The sequence below is a fragment of the Bubalus bubalis genome, chromosome 18 (assembly GCF_019923935.1).
Source record: "Bubalus bubalis isolate 160015118507 breed Murrah chromosome 18, NDDB_SH_1, whole genome shotgun sequence".
Taxonomy (NCBI): domain Eukaryota; kingdom Metazoa; phylum Chordata; class Mammalia; order Artiodactyla; family Bovidae; genus Bubalus; species Bubalus bubalis.
Genome location: NC_059174.1, coordinates 21,670,738 through 21,691,025, shown reverse-complemented (window position 1 = coordinate 21,691,025; position 20,288 = coordinate 21,670,738). Strand labels below are relative to the sequence as shown.

The following is a 20,288-nucleotide window of genomic DNA, read 5'->3' as shown; positions in this document are numbered from 1 at the left end:
ACCTTATATGTCACACATATTGTGAACACACATTTACAGAGTTGCCTTTCATGAACTACATGTGGAAAATAATTTCCATATCCACAGCAATAACAGCTAACACTTATAAACACAATACTTATATATGCCATCACTATTCTAAATGCTTTACATATATTAAACCATTTAACGCTCACAACTGTGATTATCCCCATTTTACAGATAAAGATTGAGGCTCAAGAAGATGAGATGACTTGATCAAGACAGCTCAGCCATTAGAGAGAGCTAGGGGAAAAACAAGGCAGGCTGGCCAATCCATGCTCTTAACCAGGACAGGCTACTGTCTCTCTTGATAAACTATACTCTAAAGCAACAAGACTGACCTACAATATAATGCCAGAACATAAGCAATCAAATAAACACTATCCCCTTCAAAGTAGTCTCCGTGGGAAGCTACACATATCCAAAGATGTGGTCACTGAGCGTACATTTTTGGAAATCTTTCTTTTGACTGTCCCCAGGGGGCAGTAAACAAGTCTCCTGAAAGATGAGATTTCTTTCAAACAGCTGGGAATCATTCAGATGCAAGTCTTCAGGTGTGATTAAATTGCTTAATTCTGCTTTGGGTAACACAGCAAGAAAAATCGATGAGGCTGCTTTTGCTATGGTGCCCATAACTCCTATCTGTTCCTAGAAACTACATTCGCAAGTGGATTTTAACATTTACAATACTGCATTATTGTAATTATTTGTTCACATGCCTATCTTCAGACTGAGTTTTGCCCTTTCCTCCCTGGCAAAGACTGTGCCTTTTTCATCTTTGAATCCTCAGCCCCTGTTGTCCTGGCACAAGAAAGTACTAGTTAAGGATTTCTGAATGAATTCGATGAATAACGCCACACAAATGCTTTGAGCAATGACAGTGTATTAGAATAAATAAAAATACTGCCAAGAGGGTATTTGGGTCTCTGTACAAATAAATACATGATGTACACAGAGACTATACGGAATTTTTTTTAAAAAATGAAAGTTTTAAAGAGTAATTCTTCAAATTCTGAATATTAAGGAAGATAGAACTCAGTTTTAACAGGTCTTCTTACAATAATATCTAGCTATAGTCATTTCTCACAAAACACAAGGGGAAGGGGCAGAGTAGATTTGCTTCATTGTCTAAAAAGCAATCTACTTAACCAAGGGTGCAGAAATAACCATAAACTTTCTCACACAACGATGCCAGAACACATCTGCCACAGAGCAGACACCAGGAGCATCCTGCCTATGAGTTCAATCGACAAAGCACAGCCTGGTGCCTGAAATATAAATCAAAGAACCTTCCCTCCCTGCTACTTATTGACGTTTTGCTACCTGCAAATTTCTAATGTGTGCAAGATGGGCCTATTTTTATTTACAGCACAAACCACACACGGAATGTAAAACAAGATGCTTAATAAATCCCGCAGAACATAAAACACCAGCATAATTCAGACAGCAAGACAGACACTCACTCCTTAATTAAGTGGGTGATGTTCTGTTTAAAACAAAAAGACAACCCTGGGCTAGAGCTAAGATTAAGCGCTCCATGTTCCGAGGGAAATGCCAGCCATTTCCAGGGCAGAGGCTTTAAATCATGAAAAATAAACCATCTGATCGCCTGTATTCAATAGTAAGTAGACAGTCGGGACACAGACTGACTTGGATTAACACATTTTCAGTTATAACAAGTAATTTTACAGAGGATTAGTATCTTGATGGGCTGATCAATACAGAGGCACTGCTGCTATTACAGATGAAAAGAAAATTGCCCCTCTGGTAATAAAGTGTGCGTGTCTTCGTTCCCCTTCATTTGCTGAGTCCATTACTGTAATGGTTCCAGCATTAACAGCTGGGGCAATTTAAGCAGCAGGGGTCTGATGAATTTAAAAGCTGGGCATCCTGGCTACTCATCCTTTCCTTTCGGGGATTGCATATGCAATTCCTCTGCCTGGTTGGTTCCAACAGCAGGATCAGGTTTTAGGGGAACAACGACGAAGACGTCCCAATTATTTGTCTCATTAATAGTGAGCCCAGCCAATCACGTGACTGACACAAAAATTGCTCGCAGCATATTGGCTGCTGAGTCGGCAAAAAATGGCACACTATTTACCTAAATAACGAGATTGTCGTGACAACAGGCTGGAGTCCGCGGAAACTATACTGTCTGCATTCGTTTGCCTGATGCTATTTTCAAGGGGTAAAAAGGTAAGAAAAGGGAGGCGCAAAGAAAAGCTGAATGTTCATGCTGACAGAAAAAAAAATCAGCAAAATTTTCCATCTCTGTTTTCAAAAAATGGCAACCTGGAAAACAGTGAGAGAAACGACTGCTGTACATGGAAAGAGAAAATCTGAATTAATGCAGCCTTGAGACTTTAATCATGCCCAATTCCACAGAATGAGTTAAGGCTGCCACATCAGCCCATTTTATATTATTATTGAAGAAATTCTAGCCTTTGAGGCTCAGCCTTGAATGATCTGGTCGCTAAATGAAGGCACCAAAGGGCAGACTTAGGGCTAACGCAAAAATCAGAGCTTTGAATTCTCTGATAAACAGTTATGGAGACACTCATGCAACTGGCAACAAATCTCCCCCTCAGACCGGATGCAACAGAATCTGTTTGTCTACATGGTTTCTACCGGCTGCTGCATGTGTGTGCTGTGCTCAACCCACCAGGCTCCTCTGTCCATGGGATTTTCCAGGCAGGAATACTGGAGTAGGTTGCCATTTCCTCCTCCAAGGGATCTTCCTGATCCAGGGATCAAACCCAGGTCTCTTGCGTCTCCTGCATTGGCAGGTGGATCCTTTAACATGGCACCACCTGGGAAGCCCTTCTACTAGCTATAAAGGTCTCAACCCAGACACTTAATACACAGGGCAGTTCTTTAACATAAAGGAAGGCATGATGGCTTCACAAGCAGGTCATTTACAAAACTATAGGGTAAATATATGATGGGCATGGCATCAGGTCAGATGTTTGTAGCAGAAACAAAAATGTAACCCTACAGAGTATCTGGGTTTCCCTGGTGACTCAGTGGCAAAGAACCCACCTGCCAAGGCAGGAGAAGCAGGGTATGCTGGTTCAGTCCCTGGGTTGGGAAGATCCCCTGGAGGAGGGCATGGCAACCCACTCCAGTATTCTTGCCCAGACAACCCCATGGACGGAGGAGCCTGGCAGACTACAGTCTTGGGAACACAAAGAGTCGGACACGAAGCAACTGAGCACACGGGCACACGTGGCAGGTAAAGCAAGTTGAAATCCACAGGTGTTGATTCTTAACCATTCTCCATTATTTCTCTCAGGTTCTGGTTCCATCTCTCACTAATGAAAGCCTAACCACCAATAACAGGCTATGCTCTTGGGAATTCATTCGTTCATTTGATAAATATTTATGGAATGCTTACTGTATGTCTGGCACCATGTGAAGTACTACGGATAGAACGGTGATAACAAAACTAAAAAGACATGGTGCCAAACTTGTGTTTTTTAAATAATTCACCAATTTATTTTTAATATTTATTATACATTTATTTGCTACACTGGGTCTTAGTTGCTGCACACAGGAACTTTAGTTGCAACAATGCAAACTCTTAGTTGGAGCATATGGGGATCTAGTTTCCTGACCAGGGACTGACCCTAGTATCAGAGTTCTAGCCACTGGACCACCAGGGGAGTCCCTCAAACTTTCTTTAAACTTTCTCGATGCATCCAGTCCAAACGCCAGAACCTGTATTGCTAAACTCAGCCACTATAAATCCAATCAGCAGCTAGGGAGCCAGTATGATCATTATTGGGGGTCACATGGAACATGTCTCAGACGCTGGGCCTTGATCATTCACTCTTCATTCAAAAGATATTTATAAATTTCTTTTATGTGCAAGACTCTCCACCAAGTACACTGGAAAGATCGAAGGATGAATGAGACATCAATGCTGTCTTCAAAGAAGCTAATGGTTGTTTAAAGTGTCAGAGACCTCTTTTCCAATGGCAAACTTAGTTTTCAAAACCAACATTAGGATCAAGAAGGTGAACAGGATGTGCCTCTGGGGGACGGATGCGTTCCCGATAAGGGTGAAGGTTGGGCCCTCTTTTCCCTGAGTACCATGAACACATATTACTGATGGAAACCAATGGAGTTAATTTTTAAACAGCTGGGTCTGTGCAGGGTTTGTTTGGGGGATGATGAAATGTTCTAAATTTAACCACGGTGATGATTATACAACTCTGTGAATACACCAAAACTCACTGAATTGCATACTTTAAGTGGGTGGATTATATGGTATGTTGAATTATCTCTCAATAAAAGAAAAAATAAGGTTAAGAAACAGAACTGAATATACCTGAAACTACCACAACATTGTATTAATATACTTCAATTAAAAAAATCTGAAAATAATAAAAAGTAACAACTCACTGTGATTCGATGGTTTAACCAGCTAATTTTCAAGGAAGGTATTTAAAGTGGTGTGGACACTTATGAGCAAAAAAACCTAACCCTTCTTCTACCTAGAGAAGGCGATCTAAACTATTAAATGAGGATGAAAGACTGACCTAAGGGGCTTCCCAGGTGGCACTAGTGGTAAAGAACTTGCCTACCAATGCAGGAGACATAAGAGACACAGGTCCGATGCTGGGTCAGAATGATACCATGGAGGAGGGCATGGCAACCCATACCAGTGTTCTTGCCTGGAGAATCCCATGGATAGAGGAGCCTGGCGGGCTACAGCCCATAGGGCTGCAAAGAGTCTGAAGTGACTCAGCACACACACAAAGACTGACCCATACTCTGGAAGACTGATCAAGCAAAAAATAATCTGGATTTGGGGGAAAAAACAGTAGAATCTGTCAGGTGAAGTTTTAATTTTTTTAAGTCCCCTGGTCATTGGTCCACCACCAAAAATGTTCTACATTTAGTTTCCTAAACTACCATCAGATAAACTGGTAAAACAGTCCAGGATGGCCCATGATGAAGGTAGGGACCAGAAGAACCTTCTCACAACTTCACTAAAGGACCAAACTGCAAAAAATAAAATAAACTAAGGTAGAAGAAAAAAAAAGTGGGCTTCCCTTGTGACTCAGACGGTAAAGAATCTGCCTGCAATGCAGGAGACCCAGGTTCAATCCCTGGGTTAGGAAGAGCCCCTGGGGAAGAGAATGGCAACCCACTCCAGTATTCTCACCTGGAAAATCCCATGGACAGAGGAGGCTGGTGGGTTACAGTCCATGGGCTCGCAAAAAGTCAGACATGACTGAGAGAAGAACACTTCATACATAAATAACAAACTTTTTAAATTGAGTTATTATATATTAACAGCTCATCAGGTCTTGTAACCTAAGGCTTATCTTAGATGATATTAAGACAATTATCACCAAAAATGGAAGACTTTTTAATGATTTTTATTTGAAAAACAGCAGGCTTATCTATTCTGGATACATTCCTTCACTGATAGAAATGTACATTTTTTTTTTCACCACTTGAATCACTTTATTATGAATTAAACAGATCCAGGGTTCATGTCATCACCATGACTTGTCGCCACTGATGACGCTGGTCTTGATTACCAGGCTGGGGGAGTGACTGCCAGGTTTCTCCACTGTAAAGTTAAAATGTACATTTCTTAAACAAAATTATTATGTGCCTATTTAGTATATAACCCTCTCAGTAATAAAGGTAAACTGTTTCTATGCTCAATAACTTAAAAAATGATGATCTCACCCAAGCCAGCATTAAGAACCTTGGAAGCTCACTTGGAGTTCAACACCCACATAAGAACAGTTATCGTATTTCTAAGCAACCTCTAACGGAGTCCTGGGCCTGGTATTCAGATATACTCTTAAAGAAGCCTTAGGAAGGAATTCCACGACCGCTGCATGCATGCTCAGTCACGTCCACTTCTTTGTGACCCCATGGACTGTCGCCCACCATGTTCCTCTCTCGTGTCCCTAGACCCGGTTAAACAGATCTTCCTGGGGAAGAGATTCCATGATCCCCCTACCACAGTAGATGCTCCCTGCTACCACGTGCCATTCCCATGGTGAAACACACCACTCTACTGCTGGTACTTGCTTAATTACGTATTTCCCTTAGAAAAGAAGCCAGTCCTGCAGGACCAAACCTGCCAGACCTTGCTTGGCACTTAACCAGGCCCCTCAATTGAACCAAGGAACCCAGATAATAGTTAATATTCTCAATTCTTCCAAGGGCAGCATATAACTAGCACCATTTGGGATGAATGGGAAGGATAGTGGAACCCCTAATTGAGAAAATCTGCCTGATTAAGAAGTAGGAGGTAGATAAATGTCCCCACTCCCCACCTCCGGCACACAGAGTAGACGCTTAAAGACAAAAATTGCAGGACAGTCAAAAGAACAGGCTGGGCCCTGCCCAGAGAGAAGATAAGAGACCACATATTTCCCATTCCCGAAGTGAGGAGGCCTCCCTGACTACACATGCAAAGAAAGGCACTTGGAGGTCAAAAGGGGAGTGATGCTAAGGGGTGCTAACTACCCATAGGCCTCTTCGGTAGAATCCATCTTGCCTAAGAGATGTGCGGGCACACACAGGAGGTAAATACCAAATACAGACTCAGAACCAGGCAAAGCAAGATGACTGGTCAAAGGAAACCGGGAAGAAAAGTCCCATACAAGTGATTCAAACTACCATGAGGGTGTGACTCTCTCTCTCTCGGCCTGCCTATTTGTCTATCCACAGGTTGTGTACTCTTCTTCCTTCTAACAAACACTTCACTTGTTTCACTACTTACCGTCTTTGTGAATTCTCTTCTGCAAAGCCAAAGGGCCAGGCCCATGCCACTGAGCATGCGTCGGGTGGCTAGGACTTGCTGCTGTCACCACTGCGACCCAACCCCAATCTCTGGTCAGGAACCAGAGCCCCACTTCAGGCTGCTGCAGGCCGAGGCCACCAGAGCTCAATTAGACACTCAGTGTAAGTTCACAGAATGAATGTTCTCAACATAAGCTAAAACAGCTACTGGGATCAGGCAGGTGGTGATGATGATGACGATGAGAGGACAGTAATAAGAGCAACACAATGCTCAGGTGCTTCACCTGTATCTTAGTTCATCCTCAGGACAATCATCAATAGTGCAGTGGTAAAGGATGCGCCTGACAACGCAGGAGACGCAAGAGACGTGGGCTCGACCCCTGGGTCAGGAAGATCACCTGGACAGGGAAATGGCAACCCACTCCAGTATTCTTGACTGGAAAATTTCAATGGACAGAAGAGCCTGGCAGGCTACAGTCCCATGGGATCGCGAAGAGCTGGACACGACTGAGCCACTGAGCACTCACCACAGTATTACAGATGAGGAGACAGAGGTACAGAGAAGTTAAGTTACTTAAAGCAAGTGATTGAGCAGGATTCAATTCTGGGATTTCCCAGAAATCTCACACTCTAAAGTCTCACACTCTAAACCACTGTGAAAGAAAAGTGCAAGTGTGAGTCACTCAGTCGTGTCTGATTCTTTGAGAACCCATGAACTGTAGCCCACCAGGCTCCTCTGTCCATTGGATTCTCCAGACAAGAACACTGGAGTAGGTTGCCATTCCCTTCTCCAGGGGATCTTCCCGATCCAGGGATTGAACCCAGTCTTCCCACACTGCAGGTGGATTCTTTACCGTCTGAACCACCAGGGAAGCCTGTACTGTGACTAAATGGGCAAAGGTGGGGTGTGGCAAAAGAGAAAGTATATTCTCATCTAAAGGGGCAGCCACTATTCAGCTCTAGTTAGTGAAATGCAAGCCCAATGTGGCCAGACAGTCTAGTTTTTCAAGAAAGCCTGCCATCCAGACTTTCATGTGAAATCTCTTGGATGGAAAATAATTCAGAAACTTTCAAACACAGTTCACTCGAGTCAAAAAGAACAATTTTATAGGCAGGATTGTGATCTCCAATGGCCCCTATCTTTCCTCAAAAATATACAAGCCCCAAAAATGCATATTCTCAATCTAAGCCAGCATACCAGGGTTCCCTGGCACGCTGCAGTCCATGGGGTCACAGAGTCGGACACTACTGAGCTACTAAACAACTGAATCTAATCATAAGGAAATATCAGATACATAAGAACACAGAGACATTCTACAAAACAAATAGCCTGTACTCATCACAAAGGTCACAGCCTTACTCATTATAAACGTCAATATCTTAAAAGACAAAGAAAGGGTGAGGAAGCAATTTAAAGGAAATTAAAGGAGACCAGATTCAGTTCAGTTCAGTCGCTCAGTCATGTCCGACTCTTTGCGACCCCATGAATCGCAGCACGCCAGGCCTCCCTGTCCATCACCAACTCCCAGAGTTCTTTCAGACTCATGTCCATCGAGTCAGTGATGCCATCCAGCCATCTCATCCTCTGTCGTCCCCTTCTCCTCCTGCCCCCAATCCCTCCCAGCATCAGAGTCTTTTCCAATGAGTCAACTCTTCGCATGAGGTGGCCAAAGTACTGGAGCTTCAGCTTTAGCATCATTCCTTCCAAAGAAATCCCAGGGCTGATCTCCTTCAGAATGGACTGGTTGGATCTCCTTGCAGTCCAAGGGACTCTCAAGAGTCTTCTCCAACACCACAGTTCTTCCGTGCTCAGCTTTCTTCACAGTCCAACTCTCACATCCATACATGATCACTGCAAAAACAATAACCTTGACTAGACGGACCTTTGTTAGCAAAGTAATGTCTCTGCTTTTCAATATGCTATCTAGGTTGGTCATAACTTTCCTTCCAAGGAGTAAGCGTCTTTTAATTTCATGGCTGCAGTCACCATCTGCAGTGATTGTGGAGCCCAAAAAAATAAAGTCTGACACTGTTTCCCCATCTATTTCCCATGAAGTGATGGGATCAGATGCCATGATCTTCGTTTTCTGAATGTTGAGCTCTAAGCCAACTTTTTCACTCTCCACTTTCACTTTCATCAAGAGGCTTTTTAGTTCCTCTTCAATTTCTGCCATAAGGGTGGTGTCATCTGCATATCTGAGGTGATTGATATTCCTCCCAGCAATCTTGATTCCAGCTTGTGCTTCTTCCAGCCCAGCGTTTCTCATGATGTACTCTGCATAGAAGTTAAATAAGCAGGGTGACAATATACAGCCTTGACGTACTCCTTTCCTATTTGGAACCAGTCTGTTGTTCCATGTCCAGTTCTAACTGTTGCTTCCTGACCTGCATATAGGTTTCTCAAGAGGCAGGTTAGGTAGTCTGGTATTCCCACCTCTTGAAGAATTTTCCACAGTTTATTGTGATCCACACAGTCAAAGGCTTTGGCATAGTCAATAAAGCAGAAATCGATGTTTTTCTGGAACTCTATTGCTTTTTCCATGATCCAGCAGATGTTGGCAATTTGATCTATGGTCCCTCTGCCTTTTCTAAAACCAGCTTGAACATCTGGAAGTTCATGGTTCACGTATTGCTGAAGCCTTGGAGAATTTTGAGCATTACTTTACTAGCGTGTGAGATGAGTGCAATTGTGCGATAGTTTGAGCATTCTTTGGCATTGCCTTTCTTTGGGATTGGAATGAAAACTGACCTTTTCCAGTCCTGTGGCCACTGCTGAGTTTTCCAAATTTGCTGACATATTGAGTGCAGCACTTTCACAGCATCATCTTCCAGGATTTGAAATAGCTCAATGGGAATTCCATCACCTCCACTAGCTTTGTTCGTAGTGATGCTTTCTAAGGCCCACTTGACTTCACATTCCAGGACGTCTGGCTCTAGGTGAATGATCACACCATCATGATTATCTTGGTCGTGAAGATCTTTTTTGTACAGTTCTTCTGTGTATTCTTGCCACCTTTTCTTAATGTCTACTGCTTCTGTTAGGTCCATACCATTTCTGTCCTTTATCGAGCCCATCTTTGCATGAAACGTTCGCTTGGTATCTCTAATTTTCTTGAAGAGATCTCTAGTCTTTCCCATTCTGTTGTTTTTCCTCAGAGACATAACAATTAAAGGTAACATATAACCCTGGATTAAAGCCTGGACCAGGTAAACAAAAATGCTATAAAAGATACTATTAGGACAATTAGCAAAATTTAAATATGGACTTTGGGCTAAATAAGAGTATTTTGTCAGTTAACTTTTCTGAAATTGACAATCAGCTATGTTTATATACGAGAAAGCATCTTAGGAAATACATGCTGAAGTATTCAGGGGTAAAGAGGATTGATGTCACCAATTTACTCTGTAATTGTTCATAAAAAAAGTAATAGTTCATGTATTTATATATAGGGAGAGACAGAGAGCTGTAAAGCAAATGTAACAAGATGTGAGCAAATCTGGACGATAAGGCTGTGAGGGCTCTTTGTTCTACTCCTGAAGCTCTTCTATAAATTTTAAATCATTTCAAAATAATAAATTATATCATCTGGGGAAAAAAAAAAACAGCAACAACACAAAAATACGGGGGCAGCCTTATATCAGCAAAAGGTTCTTGGGGCAACCCTCAATCAAAGCCATACTTACTGGGTCCCTGGCACTGTGGCCAAACCTAATCATGAAAGGGCAACCTATTCTAGTTTTCTTGCCTGAAAAATCCCATGAACACAGAAGCGGGCTACAGTCCATGACATCGCAAAGAGTGGGACACAACTGAGCGACTGAGCACGATTCTAACTCAGCTTTTCAAATACTAAGCTGAACTACCCTGCTGCATGCCTTATTTTAACAACTGATTTTAAATATTCATGAATATACTTTGGCACCCTCTTCTGCTGTTAACACAAATTAAACAGATGCCATCATAAAAAGCTATTTTACTCCAACCTTTTTATTCACCCTCCAGACATGTGAACTATACAAAAGTCTATGACATAAGCAATCACAAGAAGAAAACGTAATCTATTTCAGAGAGAAAAGGAAAACCAAAAGCAATTACCCATGATGGGGGTAAAAAGTTAAAGAAGCAAACAAGAAATCTTTGTGACCTTAAGATAGGCAAAGACTTCATAGATATGACACAAAAAGCAAGAATCATAAAAAGAAATATCGATAAATTGGATCTTTATCAAAATTAAACAATTTTGCTCTTCAAAAGACCATTACGTAAACTAAAGAAGAGAGACAGTACTCACAATACATATCTCTAACAAAGGACTGATATCTAGAAAATACAAATAACTCGTAACACTTAATAGTAAGAACACAAACCAACCAAAAAAAAAACAAAGAGCAAAAGATCTGAACAGCCACTTCACCAAAGAAGATTTGTACCTGGTCAACCTACGCAAGGAGCAGTTTCACATCACTGGACATCAGAAAAAGGAAATGTAAGAGTGCTCTGAGATACCACTTCACACCCGCTTTCATAAAGACAGTGACGAGTGTTGACGAGGATGTTAAGAACTGTAACCCTCAAACAGGAAATATTAAATGATGTATCCACATTAGAAAGCACCATGTCTTAGTCCATTTAGGCTGCTGTAACAAAATACCATAGACTGGGTGGCTTATCTACAGCAGAAATTTATTGTTCAAGGTCTGAAGGCTGGAAGTCCAAAATCTGGGAGCCAGCATGGTCTGGTTCTGGTAAAGGCCCTCTTCCAGTTTCAGACACCCAACTTAACCATGTATCCTCACATGGCAGACGGGGCAAGGGAGCTCTCTCAGGCCTCTTGTAGAAGGGGACACTAATTCCATTCCTAACCACCTAATCATCTCTGAAAGGCCCTACCTCCTAATACCATCACCTTGGGGATTAGAATTTCAATAAGAGACTCTGGGAGGAACATAAGCATTCAGACCATAACAAACAGTACAGCCAGTTTCTTAAAATGTTAAACACAGATTTACCGTATGCCTAGCAATTCCACTCCTAGATCTCTATCTAAGAGAAATGAAAACATAGGTATATATAAAAAGTAGAACACAGATGTTCATAGCAGCATTATTTGTAATAGCCAAATAGTGGAAACAACCAAAATATCCACCAACAGGGGAAGGGATTAAACCAAGTGTAATACTTTAAGACACTGGAGTACTACATTATTCAGTAACAAAGAGGAACAAAGTACTCATACATGTTACAAGATGGAAAAAGCTTTTCAAAGAGATATTAATTCTCTTTAGTCATCACTAAAATGCAAATTAAAACCACAATGAGATACCACCACACACCCACTAGAAGGCCTAAAATTTAAACAAGAGACAATACTAAGTATTGGTGAAGACAGGGAGTAACCACAGCTCTCATACGCAGCTGATGGAAATGTCAAATGGTGCAGCAGGTTTGAATAGCACGCCCAAAAAGATATGTCCAAGTCTTAACCACTGGTGCCTTTAAATGTGATCTTATTTGGAAAAAGGGTCTTTGCATATGGAATTAAGTTAAGGACCTTGAGGATCATGAAATTAAGATCATCCTGGATTTAGGGGAGGCCCTCACTGCAATGACTGGTGTCCTTACAAGAGAAAAGACGCAGAGAAATGAGACAGAAAAACACAAAGAAGGCAGTCACGGGGAAGACTCGGGCAGAGACTGGAGTTACACAGCCCAAGCCAAGGAATGCCCAGAGTCACCAGAAGCTGGAAGACTCAAGGAGGGCTTCTCCCCTAGAGCAGAGCCATCAGGGGTACTATGGACCCCTTGATTTCAGACATATCTCTAGAACAAGGAGAGAATACATTTTTGTTGTGTTAAGACAGCAAGGCTGGAATTTCCCTGAAGTTCTAGTGGTTAAGACTTTGCCTTCCAATGTAGAAGGTGTGGGTTCGATCCCTGGTTGGGGAGCTAAAATCCCCTATGCCCTGTGGCAAAAAAAGAAAAAAACCAAGAAACATAAAATAGAAGCAGTATTGTAGCAAATACAATAAAGACTTTAAAAGTGGTCCATGTAAAAAAAAAAAAGGAACCATTTTTTTAAAAAAACGGACATTGTGGTAACTTGTGCCAGCAGTCCTGAGAAACTAATACAAACAGGAGAATCACTTTGGAAAATTGTTGAACTGTTTTTTATAAGATTAAACACAGAACTACCATAGGGCTCACCAAGTGGACTCCTGGTGTTCATCCAAAAGAAATGAAAACGCAGACTTACACATGAATGGCCGGAGCCACTTCCTTCATAATAGTCTCAGAAACAATCCAAATGTTCAGCAACACACAAATGAATAAACAAATGCGCCAGAGCCACACTGTACCCAGTCAGCAATAAAATGGAACAAGCTATTGATCCAGGCCTTCCCTGGTGGCTCGGGGGTAAAGAACCCGCCTGCCAAGCAAGAGACACAGGTTCAATCCCTGGGTCAGGAAGATCCTCTAGAGAAGGAAATGGCAACTCACTCCAGCATTCTTGCCTGGAGAATCCCATGGACAGAGTCCCATGGACTGCAGGGTCACAAAGAGTTGGACACGACTTAGTGACTGTAGACTAGAGATACAGGCAACGACATGAATAAATCTCAAAAACCATGCTGATTAAAAGCAGACGGACTCAATAATACACAGAGTATATGTCCATCTATATGAAATTCTAGAAAACACAGACTTCATCTACAGTGATAGAAAACTTACTAGTGGTTGCTTGGAAGCCAAGGTGGGGGAAGAGATTGACTGCAAATCAGCAAGAGGAAATTATTGGAAGGGATCGAAATGTTCTCTGTATCAACTGTGGTGGTGGTTTCACAGGTGTAAACATCTGTCAAAACTCACCAAATTGTGCACTATAAATGGGTGCTATTAATGGTATGGAAAGTACACCTCAATAAAGTGGATTAGAAAAAGAGAAAATAATTTATGATTAAATGAACATTTTCTATTTAAGATTTAAAACTTGCTTTCCTATACTTTGCTCTAACCAGTAATATTTCTCAAATAACTTCTAAATAAAGATCAAAGAAATTTTTTAAAGTAAACAGGCAGACAACTTGCTCTATCATTTCAACATGTTTTACGAGCAGAAAATGGAAAAAAGCTTTGGAATGAGAAGACCTTGCTCTGGGCCCTAGTTTCACAGAGCAACCAGGTGACCTTGGGCAAGTTTGAACTTCTACAAGCCTTGGTTTCAACATCCATCAGATGTCAACAACACTAAGCTATCTTAGAGGCAACTGTTAGAGTTTTAAAAGAGTAAAAGCTCCTTTGAACAAGGATTCTATCTTAGCCAAAATCAGAATCCCAGGGTCTGGCAAATGTGTTGTGCTGTGCTTAGTCACTCACTCATGTCCAACTCTTTGGGACACTATGGACTATAGCCGCCAGGTTCCTTTGTCCATGAGGATTCTCCAGGCAAGAATACGGGAATGGGTTGCCGTGCCCTCCTCCAGGGGATCTTCCCAACCCAGGGATCAAACCCAGGTCTCCTGCATTGCAGGTGGATTCTTTAGTCACCAGGGAAGCCCAAGAATACTGGGGGAGGTAGACTATCCCTTCTCCAGGGAAACTTCCCAACCCAAGAATCCAACCAGGGTCTCCTGCATTCCAAGGGGATTCCTTACCAGCTGAGCTACCCAGGAAGCCTGTCAGGCAAATAATAGGTGCTAAATAAGTCTTTACAAAAGAAATGAGTACTTTCAGTGTAAACCCAAAAGGTAAGAAAGACATCATGCCCAATACCATTGTTTGACATTTGTTTCTTTGAACTATTGTAGATGAATGCAGAAGGATCTTTCTCCTTTGCACTTATCTTTACAGGCTTCCCTGGTGGCTCAGTGGTAAAGAATCTGCCAGCCAATGCAGGAGACGCTGGTTCCATCCTTGGGTCGGGAAGATCCCCTGGAGAAGGAAATGACAGCCCATTCCAGTATTCTTACCTGGGAAATTTCATGGACAGAGGAGCCTGGCAGGCTACAGTCCATGGGGTCACAAGGAGTCAAACACAACTTAGCGACTGAACAACAACTCATCTTTATATACTGCCTTATCACATACAGGTTCAAGCATGAAAACTTCAGGACTCTAAAGAAACTGCTATAACTCAGGTCACAGTGGTGGTGGTGGTTTAGTCACCCAGTCCTGTCTGACTCTTTGTGACCCCATGGACTGCAACCCACCAGGCTCCTATGTCCATGGGACTTCCCAGGCAAGAACACTGGAGTGGGTTGCCCTTTCCTTCTCCAAGGGATTGTCCCAACCCAGGAATCAAACCCACATCTCCTGCATTGCAGGCAGATTCTTTACCACTGAGCCACCAGCAAAGCCCTAACTCAGGTTATAGTGTATATATATATATATATGGAAGTCACTCAGTCATGTCCAGCTCTTTGCGACCCCATGGACTGTAGCCTATCACGCTCCTCTGTCTGTGGGATTTTCCAGGCAAGAGTTCTGGAGAGGGTTGCCATTTCCTTCTCCAGAGGATCTTCCCAACCCAGGGACTCAACCTGGGTCTCCCGCATTGTAGGCAGATGCTTTACCCTCTGAGCCACCAGGGAAGTCCTAACTCAGGTTATAATACAGTATATTTTATATCTTCAATCCATAGAGGTACTGCCCTAAGACAAAGTAAAGTGAGTTCACTTGAGGACTCCAAATTCTGACAGCATAAACAGCATCTGGTTCACTTACCAATGGCTCTGACTTCCAATAATTGCCTAATACAGAGTGACCAACAAACAGCATGTATAAAGGCCCTGAATATTCATGGGAAGGACTAATACTGAACCTTAACCTCCAATACTTTGGACACCTGATGCAAACAGCCAACTCACTGGAAAAGACCCTGATGGTGGGAAAGGCTGAAGGCAGGAGGAGAAGGGACGGAAGACAGAGGACAAGATGGCTGGATAGCATCATTGATTCAATGGACATGAATTTGAGCAAACTCCGGGAGATGGTGAAGGACAGGGAAGTCTGGAGTGCTACAGTCCACAGGATCACAGAGTCAGGCATGATTTAGTGACTGAACAACAACAACAACCAAAAAAAAAACCTGTAACCATATAAAGCAGGGGAAATAGGGACTTCTAAGAAGGCCAATGTGGTTGATGGGCAGGGAGCAGAGAGGGGTCACATCCACTGAGGCTGTGGATGATGCAAGTAGAGTTTACACTGTGCAAAACACTGTAGGTCATGTGAAGTTTCCTTTTTATCATAAGAGCAACAGAAAGCCATGAAAGGTTTTTGTTTTTTTGGGGTTTTTTTTGGGGCACACCACCCAGCTTGCAGGATCTTAGTTTCCCCACTGGGGATCAAACTCAAGTCATTTCAGGAGCCCCACTGGACCACCAAGGAATCCCATGAAAGATTTTTAAACAGTTGGTTGACAGAGGAGGTAAGAAGGAAAGGGCCATGATTGCATTTGCATTTTGAAAAGCTCACACACTACAGTGTGAAGAAGTGTCTTTTGTGGAAGGGGGTACAAAAGGGGACCAAGGAGTGATTGGATGCAGAAGTGAATATAGACCAATAAGGAGATCACTGGAACAGTCCATTGAGGAGGTAATGGTAGCCCGGTCCAAGGTGGTGAAGATGGAAAAAAGTGAAGAGATTACCAATATTTCTAGACAAATTGATAGGACTTGATTTGGGGAATGAGAGAAACACTCAATTCTTCTGAGCCTCAAGTCTTCGTTTGTAAAACAGGACTCTTGATATTCCATCTGTATAATAGCTATCTTGCGATCTGCTGTGATAAGAATATGAAATAATATAAATATTATGGAACCGCAGAGTCTGATGCGTAATAAATGCTAAAAAAAGAAAATTCCGTAACAATTATCATTGTCATCCCTTGGAACAACAACTGCTACACCGTGAATCCCCCAAAGTAGAAAACGGTATTGTAGTTAAAACTCCACATTCGCTGTGCGGAAGACACAGAACACAGACAACTGTTTCAAATACATACATCTGATCGCACAGATTTTCTCACCTCACCCGATCTCAATCCACAGAAATCATTACCGAAGAGGAAAGCACAACTGATATGATCACAAGCGTCTAAGAGTCCGGTAAACTGAGGCACAAGGGTAGCTACAAACTTAACCAAGTAATGAAGTGCAGAAGCAGGACAAGGAAATGGGTGTCTTAATTCTCGTGTGAGTCGATCCACTAGGACTAGGCCTGCATCCCGAGCAGCACGTATTCAAAGCCCCCAAAGTCTCTGGCTCCCTTGCTGACAAGGCCCTGTAACCCCTTCGCTTAAGACCATGGGTCCGCTTGCCATCCAACCAAGCCCTTCCGGTTCCCAGACCCCAGCTACAAGTGCACGAAAGATCCCAGACTCGGGTGAGCCCGAAATACCTTAGCTTCGCGCTCTCGTTCCTCGGCCGTCGGGGTCCGCTTCATGCTGCCGTTATAGCCGCCTTCGCCACTACTAACCGCGTAGATTCCTTGCCCTGGACCCCGCCTCCTCCATGTAGTTCTCTTGGCGTCCTGCTCCCGCCTGGCGCCATTCTCCCTCGGAAAGGAGAGAACTACCACTCCCAGGGTGCACCGCGGTAAGGCCGGAATGTGCCTCGGGGTTGGAAGCTAGAGAATTTCCCAGGTCCGACAGCTGGGCAAGCGTAGTCGGCTGCTCAGCAAGCGGGCTGGCGAGGGCCCGAAAAGAACTACAATTCCCAGAAGGCAACGGTGCCTGCCATGTTTTTCCCGTGCTCCTCTCGGCCGGCTGCCTCACAAGCCGTCGGCGCTATAGCAACGGTAGCTAGCGGCTGGGAGAGTGGCGGTGAGTACACACGGGGAGTAGAGGGGTGCAGGTAGCCGACCCTCTACCTCTAGCACGGGCCGGGGTCGTGGGGTCTGCTCTACCTCCTGGAGAAGGCCTTGGCGTTCTGCTCACGTGAAGAGCAGCCCAGCACGAGACACCTCACCTACTCAGGCCTGAATCACAGCCCGCCCATTATCCCGACTCCCAGCATCTGTTTGAAATTTTCTATCCCAGCCCTGAACCTTAGTTGTTGAGGGGTGAGGCTAAGTACAGTGCTTATCCAGGTCCTTCTTCAGGCAAAAGGTCACCTGCAAGTAGTTCGCTCATTGCCTCAGTAGATACGAATTTGAGCAAACCCGGGGAAATAGTGGAGGACAGAGTAGCATGGAGAGCTGCAGTCCATGGGATCGCGAAGAGTCCGACACGACTTGGCGACTGAACAACAACAACAAGGAGTTGATTGAGAAACTCCTAAGCCTCCCAAGTAACTTATTTGCTTAATTATTTACAATTATTTGTTTATCGTGAGTACCCCATAGACTATGAACTCCGTGACGGTAGAGACTTTGTTTCCTCTTTAGCCTCAGTACCAAGTATTCATTTATTCATTCCATAAACATGAATACTGGCGTCCACCCTGTGCCCTGAGGCACTATTCTCTACCAGCTAGGAACAGGACCGATGCGGGTCTCAGGATGCTTCTACTTTATTAGTGTAGAAGAAGTAGTAATGAAGATAGTGCAAGTACGTGCAAGTGCTAGTCGCTCTGTCGTGTCCGACTCTTTGCGACCCCATGGACTGTAGCCCGCCTGGCTCCTCCATCCATGGAATTTTCCAGGCAAGAAAACCGGAGTGGGTTGCTATTTCTTTCTCCAGGGGATCTTCCCGACCCAGGGATCAAACCCGGGTCTCCCGCATTGCAAGCAGACTCTACAGTCTGAGCCACCAGGGAAGACCAATGAAGATAGTAAATAGCAGTAAATATGATCATCTCGGGCTTCCCAGGTGGCGCTAGTGGTAAAGAACCCACCTGCCAATGCAAGTAGGTATAAGAGATGCAGGTTCGATCCCTGGGCCCAGAAGATCCCCTGGAGGAGGGCACAGCAACCCACTCCAGTATTCTTGCCTGGAGAATCCCATGGACAGAGGAGCCTGGCAGGCTGCAGTCCATAGGGTTGCACAGAGTTGGACATGACTGAAGCGACTTGCTTTGCACACATGATAGTCTCAAATGGGGATAATGGCTATAAAAGAAATAAACAGTGCTGAAGTTGAGAGGAAGAGTATGGTAGCATTGGATGCTAAGGGAAGGCTTCTTGGAAAAAAATGATTGAGCTGAGCCCCAAAGAATGAGGAGCCAGCTAGTGCAAAGACCTTGAGCAAGGTAAGGGTACCATGGATTTGAGGAATCTAGAGAACAGTGCGGAGAAGGCAATGGCACCCCACTCCAGTATTCTTGCCTAGAAAATCCCATGGACGGAGGAGCCTGGTAGGCTGCAGTCCATGGGGTCGCAAAGAGTCCGACACGACTCAGCAACTTCACTTTCCCTTTTCACTTTCATAATTGGAGAAGGAAATGGCAACCCACTCCAGTGTTCTTGCCTGGAGAATCCCAGGGCCGGGGGAGCCTGGCGGGTTGCCGTCTCTGGGGTCGCACAGAGTCAGACACGACTGAAGCGACTTAGCAGCAGCAGCAGCAGAGAACAGTGAGTGGCACATAGTGAACCAGGAATTATTGTATGAAACTGTTGGGGAGGCATTGCAGCATCATGCATTATTTCTCAACCTTGGCGTTATTAACATTTGGGACCAGATAATTCTTTTTTGTGGTTCCTGTACACTATAGTAGGATCCAGTGCCTGATGATCTGAGGTGGATCTGATCCAATAATAATAGAAATATAAAGAGTAAATGTAACACATTTGAATCATCCTGAAACTATCCTTCCCACCCTGGTCTGTGGAAAAATTGTTTTCCATGAAACTGATCCCTGGTGCCAAAAAAGATTGGAGACCTCTGATATTTAGCATCATCTCTGACCTCTAGATGCCAGTAACACCACCTGCCTGCTTCCCAGTTTTGACCATCAAAAATAGTGCCAAACAGATACTTCATAGATGTGTGACCTTGGGCAAGTTCCCTAAGCTATCGTCTTGGTTTCTTCATTTGTAAAGTAGGACACACTTTAGTAACAACCTCAAGAGTGCCTGGCACATCTTACTAAGCATTCAATTAATGTTAACACCATCACCTTCATTATTGTTGTTGTTATAAAAGCCACCATAATTCTACTGTGGAAAAGTTATCATTTTCACAGTTGTCCTGTGTTTAAACTTCTTGATAATTTGGTTCCTAAATTGTCCTCTCCTGTAGGAGTGTTTCCAAAAGAAGTAGATGATATCCCAGGCATATGTCTGTTAGTTGTTTACGTCACAGTAAAAACTCAGTGGTCTGAAACGTTGATGAGTTATAATAAAAGCTATTAACCCTGTCTCTAAAAGATAATGTGTATACACATAATGTGTACAAGATTTTGGAAACCACCTCTGGCTCCAGACCCTGAAGCCCCAAGGACTCCATTCATTCACTTGCCAACTATTTAATGAATGCCAGCTATGTGCCTAGCTCTGTCCCAGCTCTGTCCCAGTGTTTGCGAATACAGAGGTGAATGAGACAAATCGGTTTATT

At 43.5% G+C, this 20,288-nt stretch overlaps 2 protein-coding genes across 8 annotated transcripts in view; one reads left to right on the top strand and one right to left on the bottom strand.

The window, feature by feature from the left end:
• FTO (FTO alpha-ketoglutarate dependent dioxygenase) overlaps positions 1 to 17,415 on the bottom strand; it is a 422,524-nt gene extending 405,109 nt beyond the window's left edge. The window contains exon 1 of the mRNA XM_006043050.4: positions 17,195 to 17,415. Within this exon, the coding sequence (XP_006043112.3) occupies positions 17,195 to 17,239 (45 nt within the window). The 5' untranslated portion in view covers positions 17,240 to 17,415. The remainder of the gene's footprint in view (positions 1 to 17,194) is intronic.
• A 70-nt stretch (positions 17,416 to 17,485) lies between these two features.
• RPGRIP1L (RPGRIP1 like) overlaps positions 17,486 to 20,288 on the top strand; it is a 97,007-nt gene continuing 94,204 nt past the window's right edge. For 6 of the 7 annotated variants that reach the window (XM_006043051.4, XM_044931857.2, XM_044931855.2 and 3 more), the window contains exon 1: positions 17,486 to 17,618. The gene's annotated coding sequence lies outside the window, so the exon portion shown is untranslated. Of the gene's footprint in view, positions 17,619 to 17,683; positions 18,085 to 20,288 lie in introns of those variants that run through there. The other variant, XM_044931853.2, reaches the window with a different exon arrangement.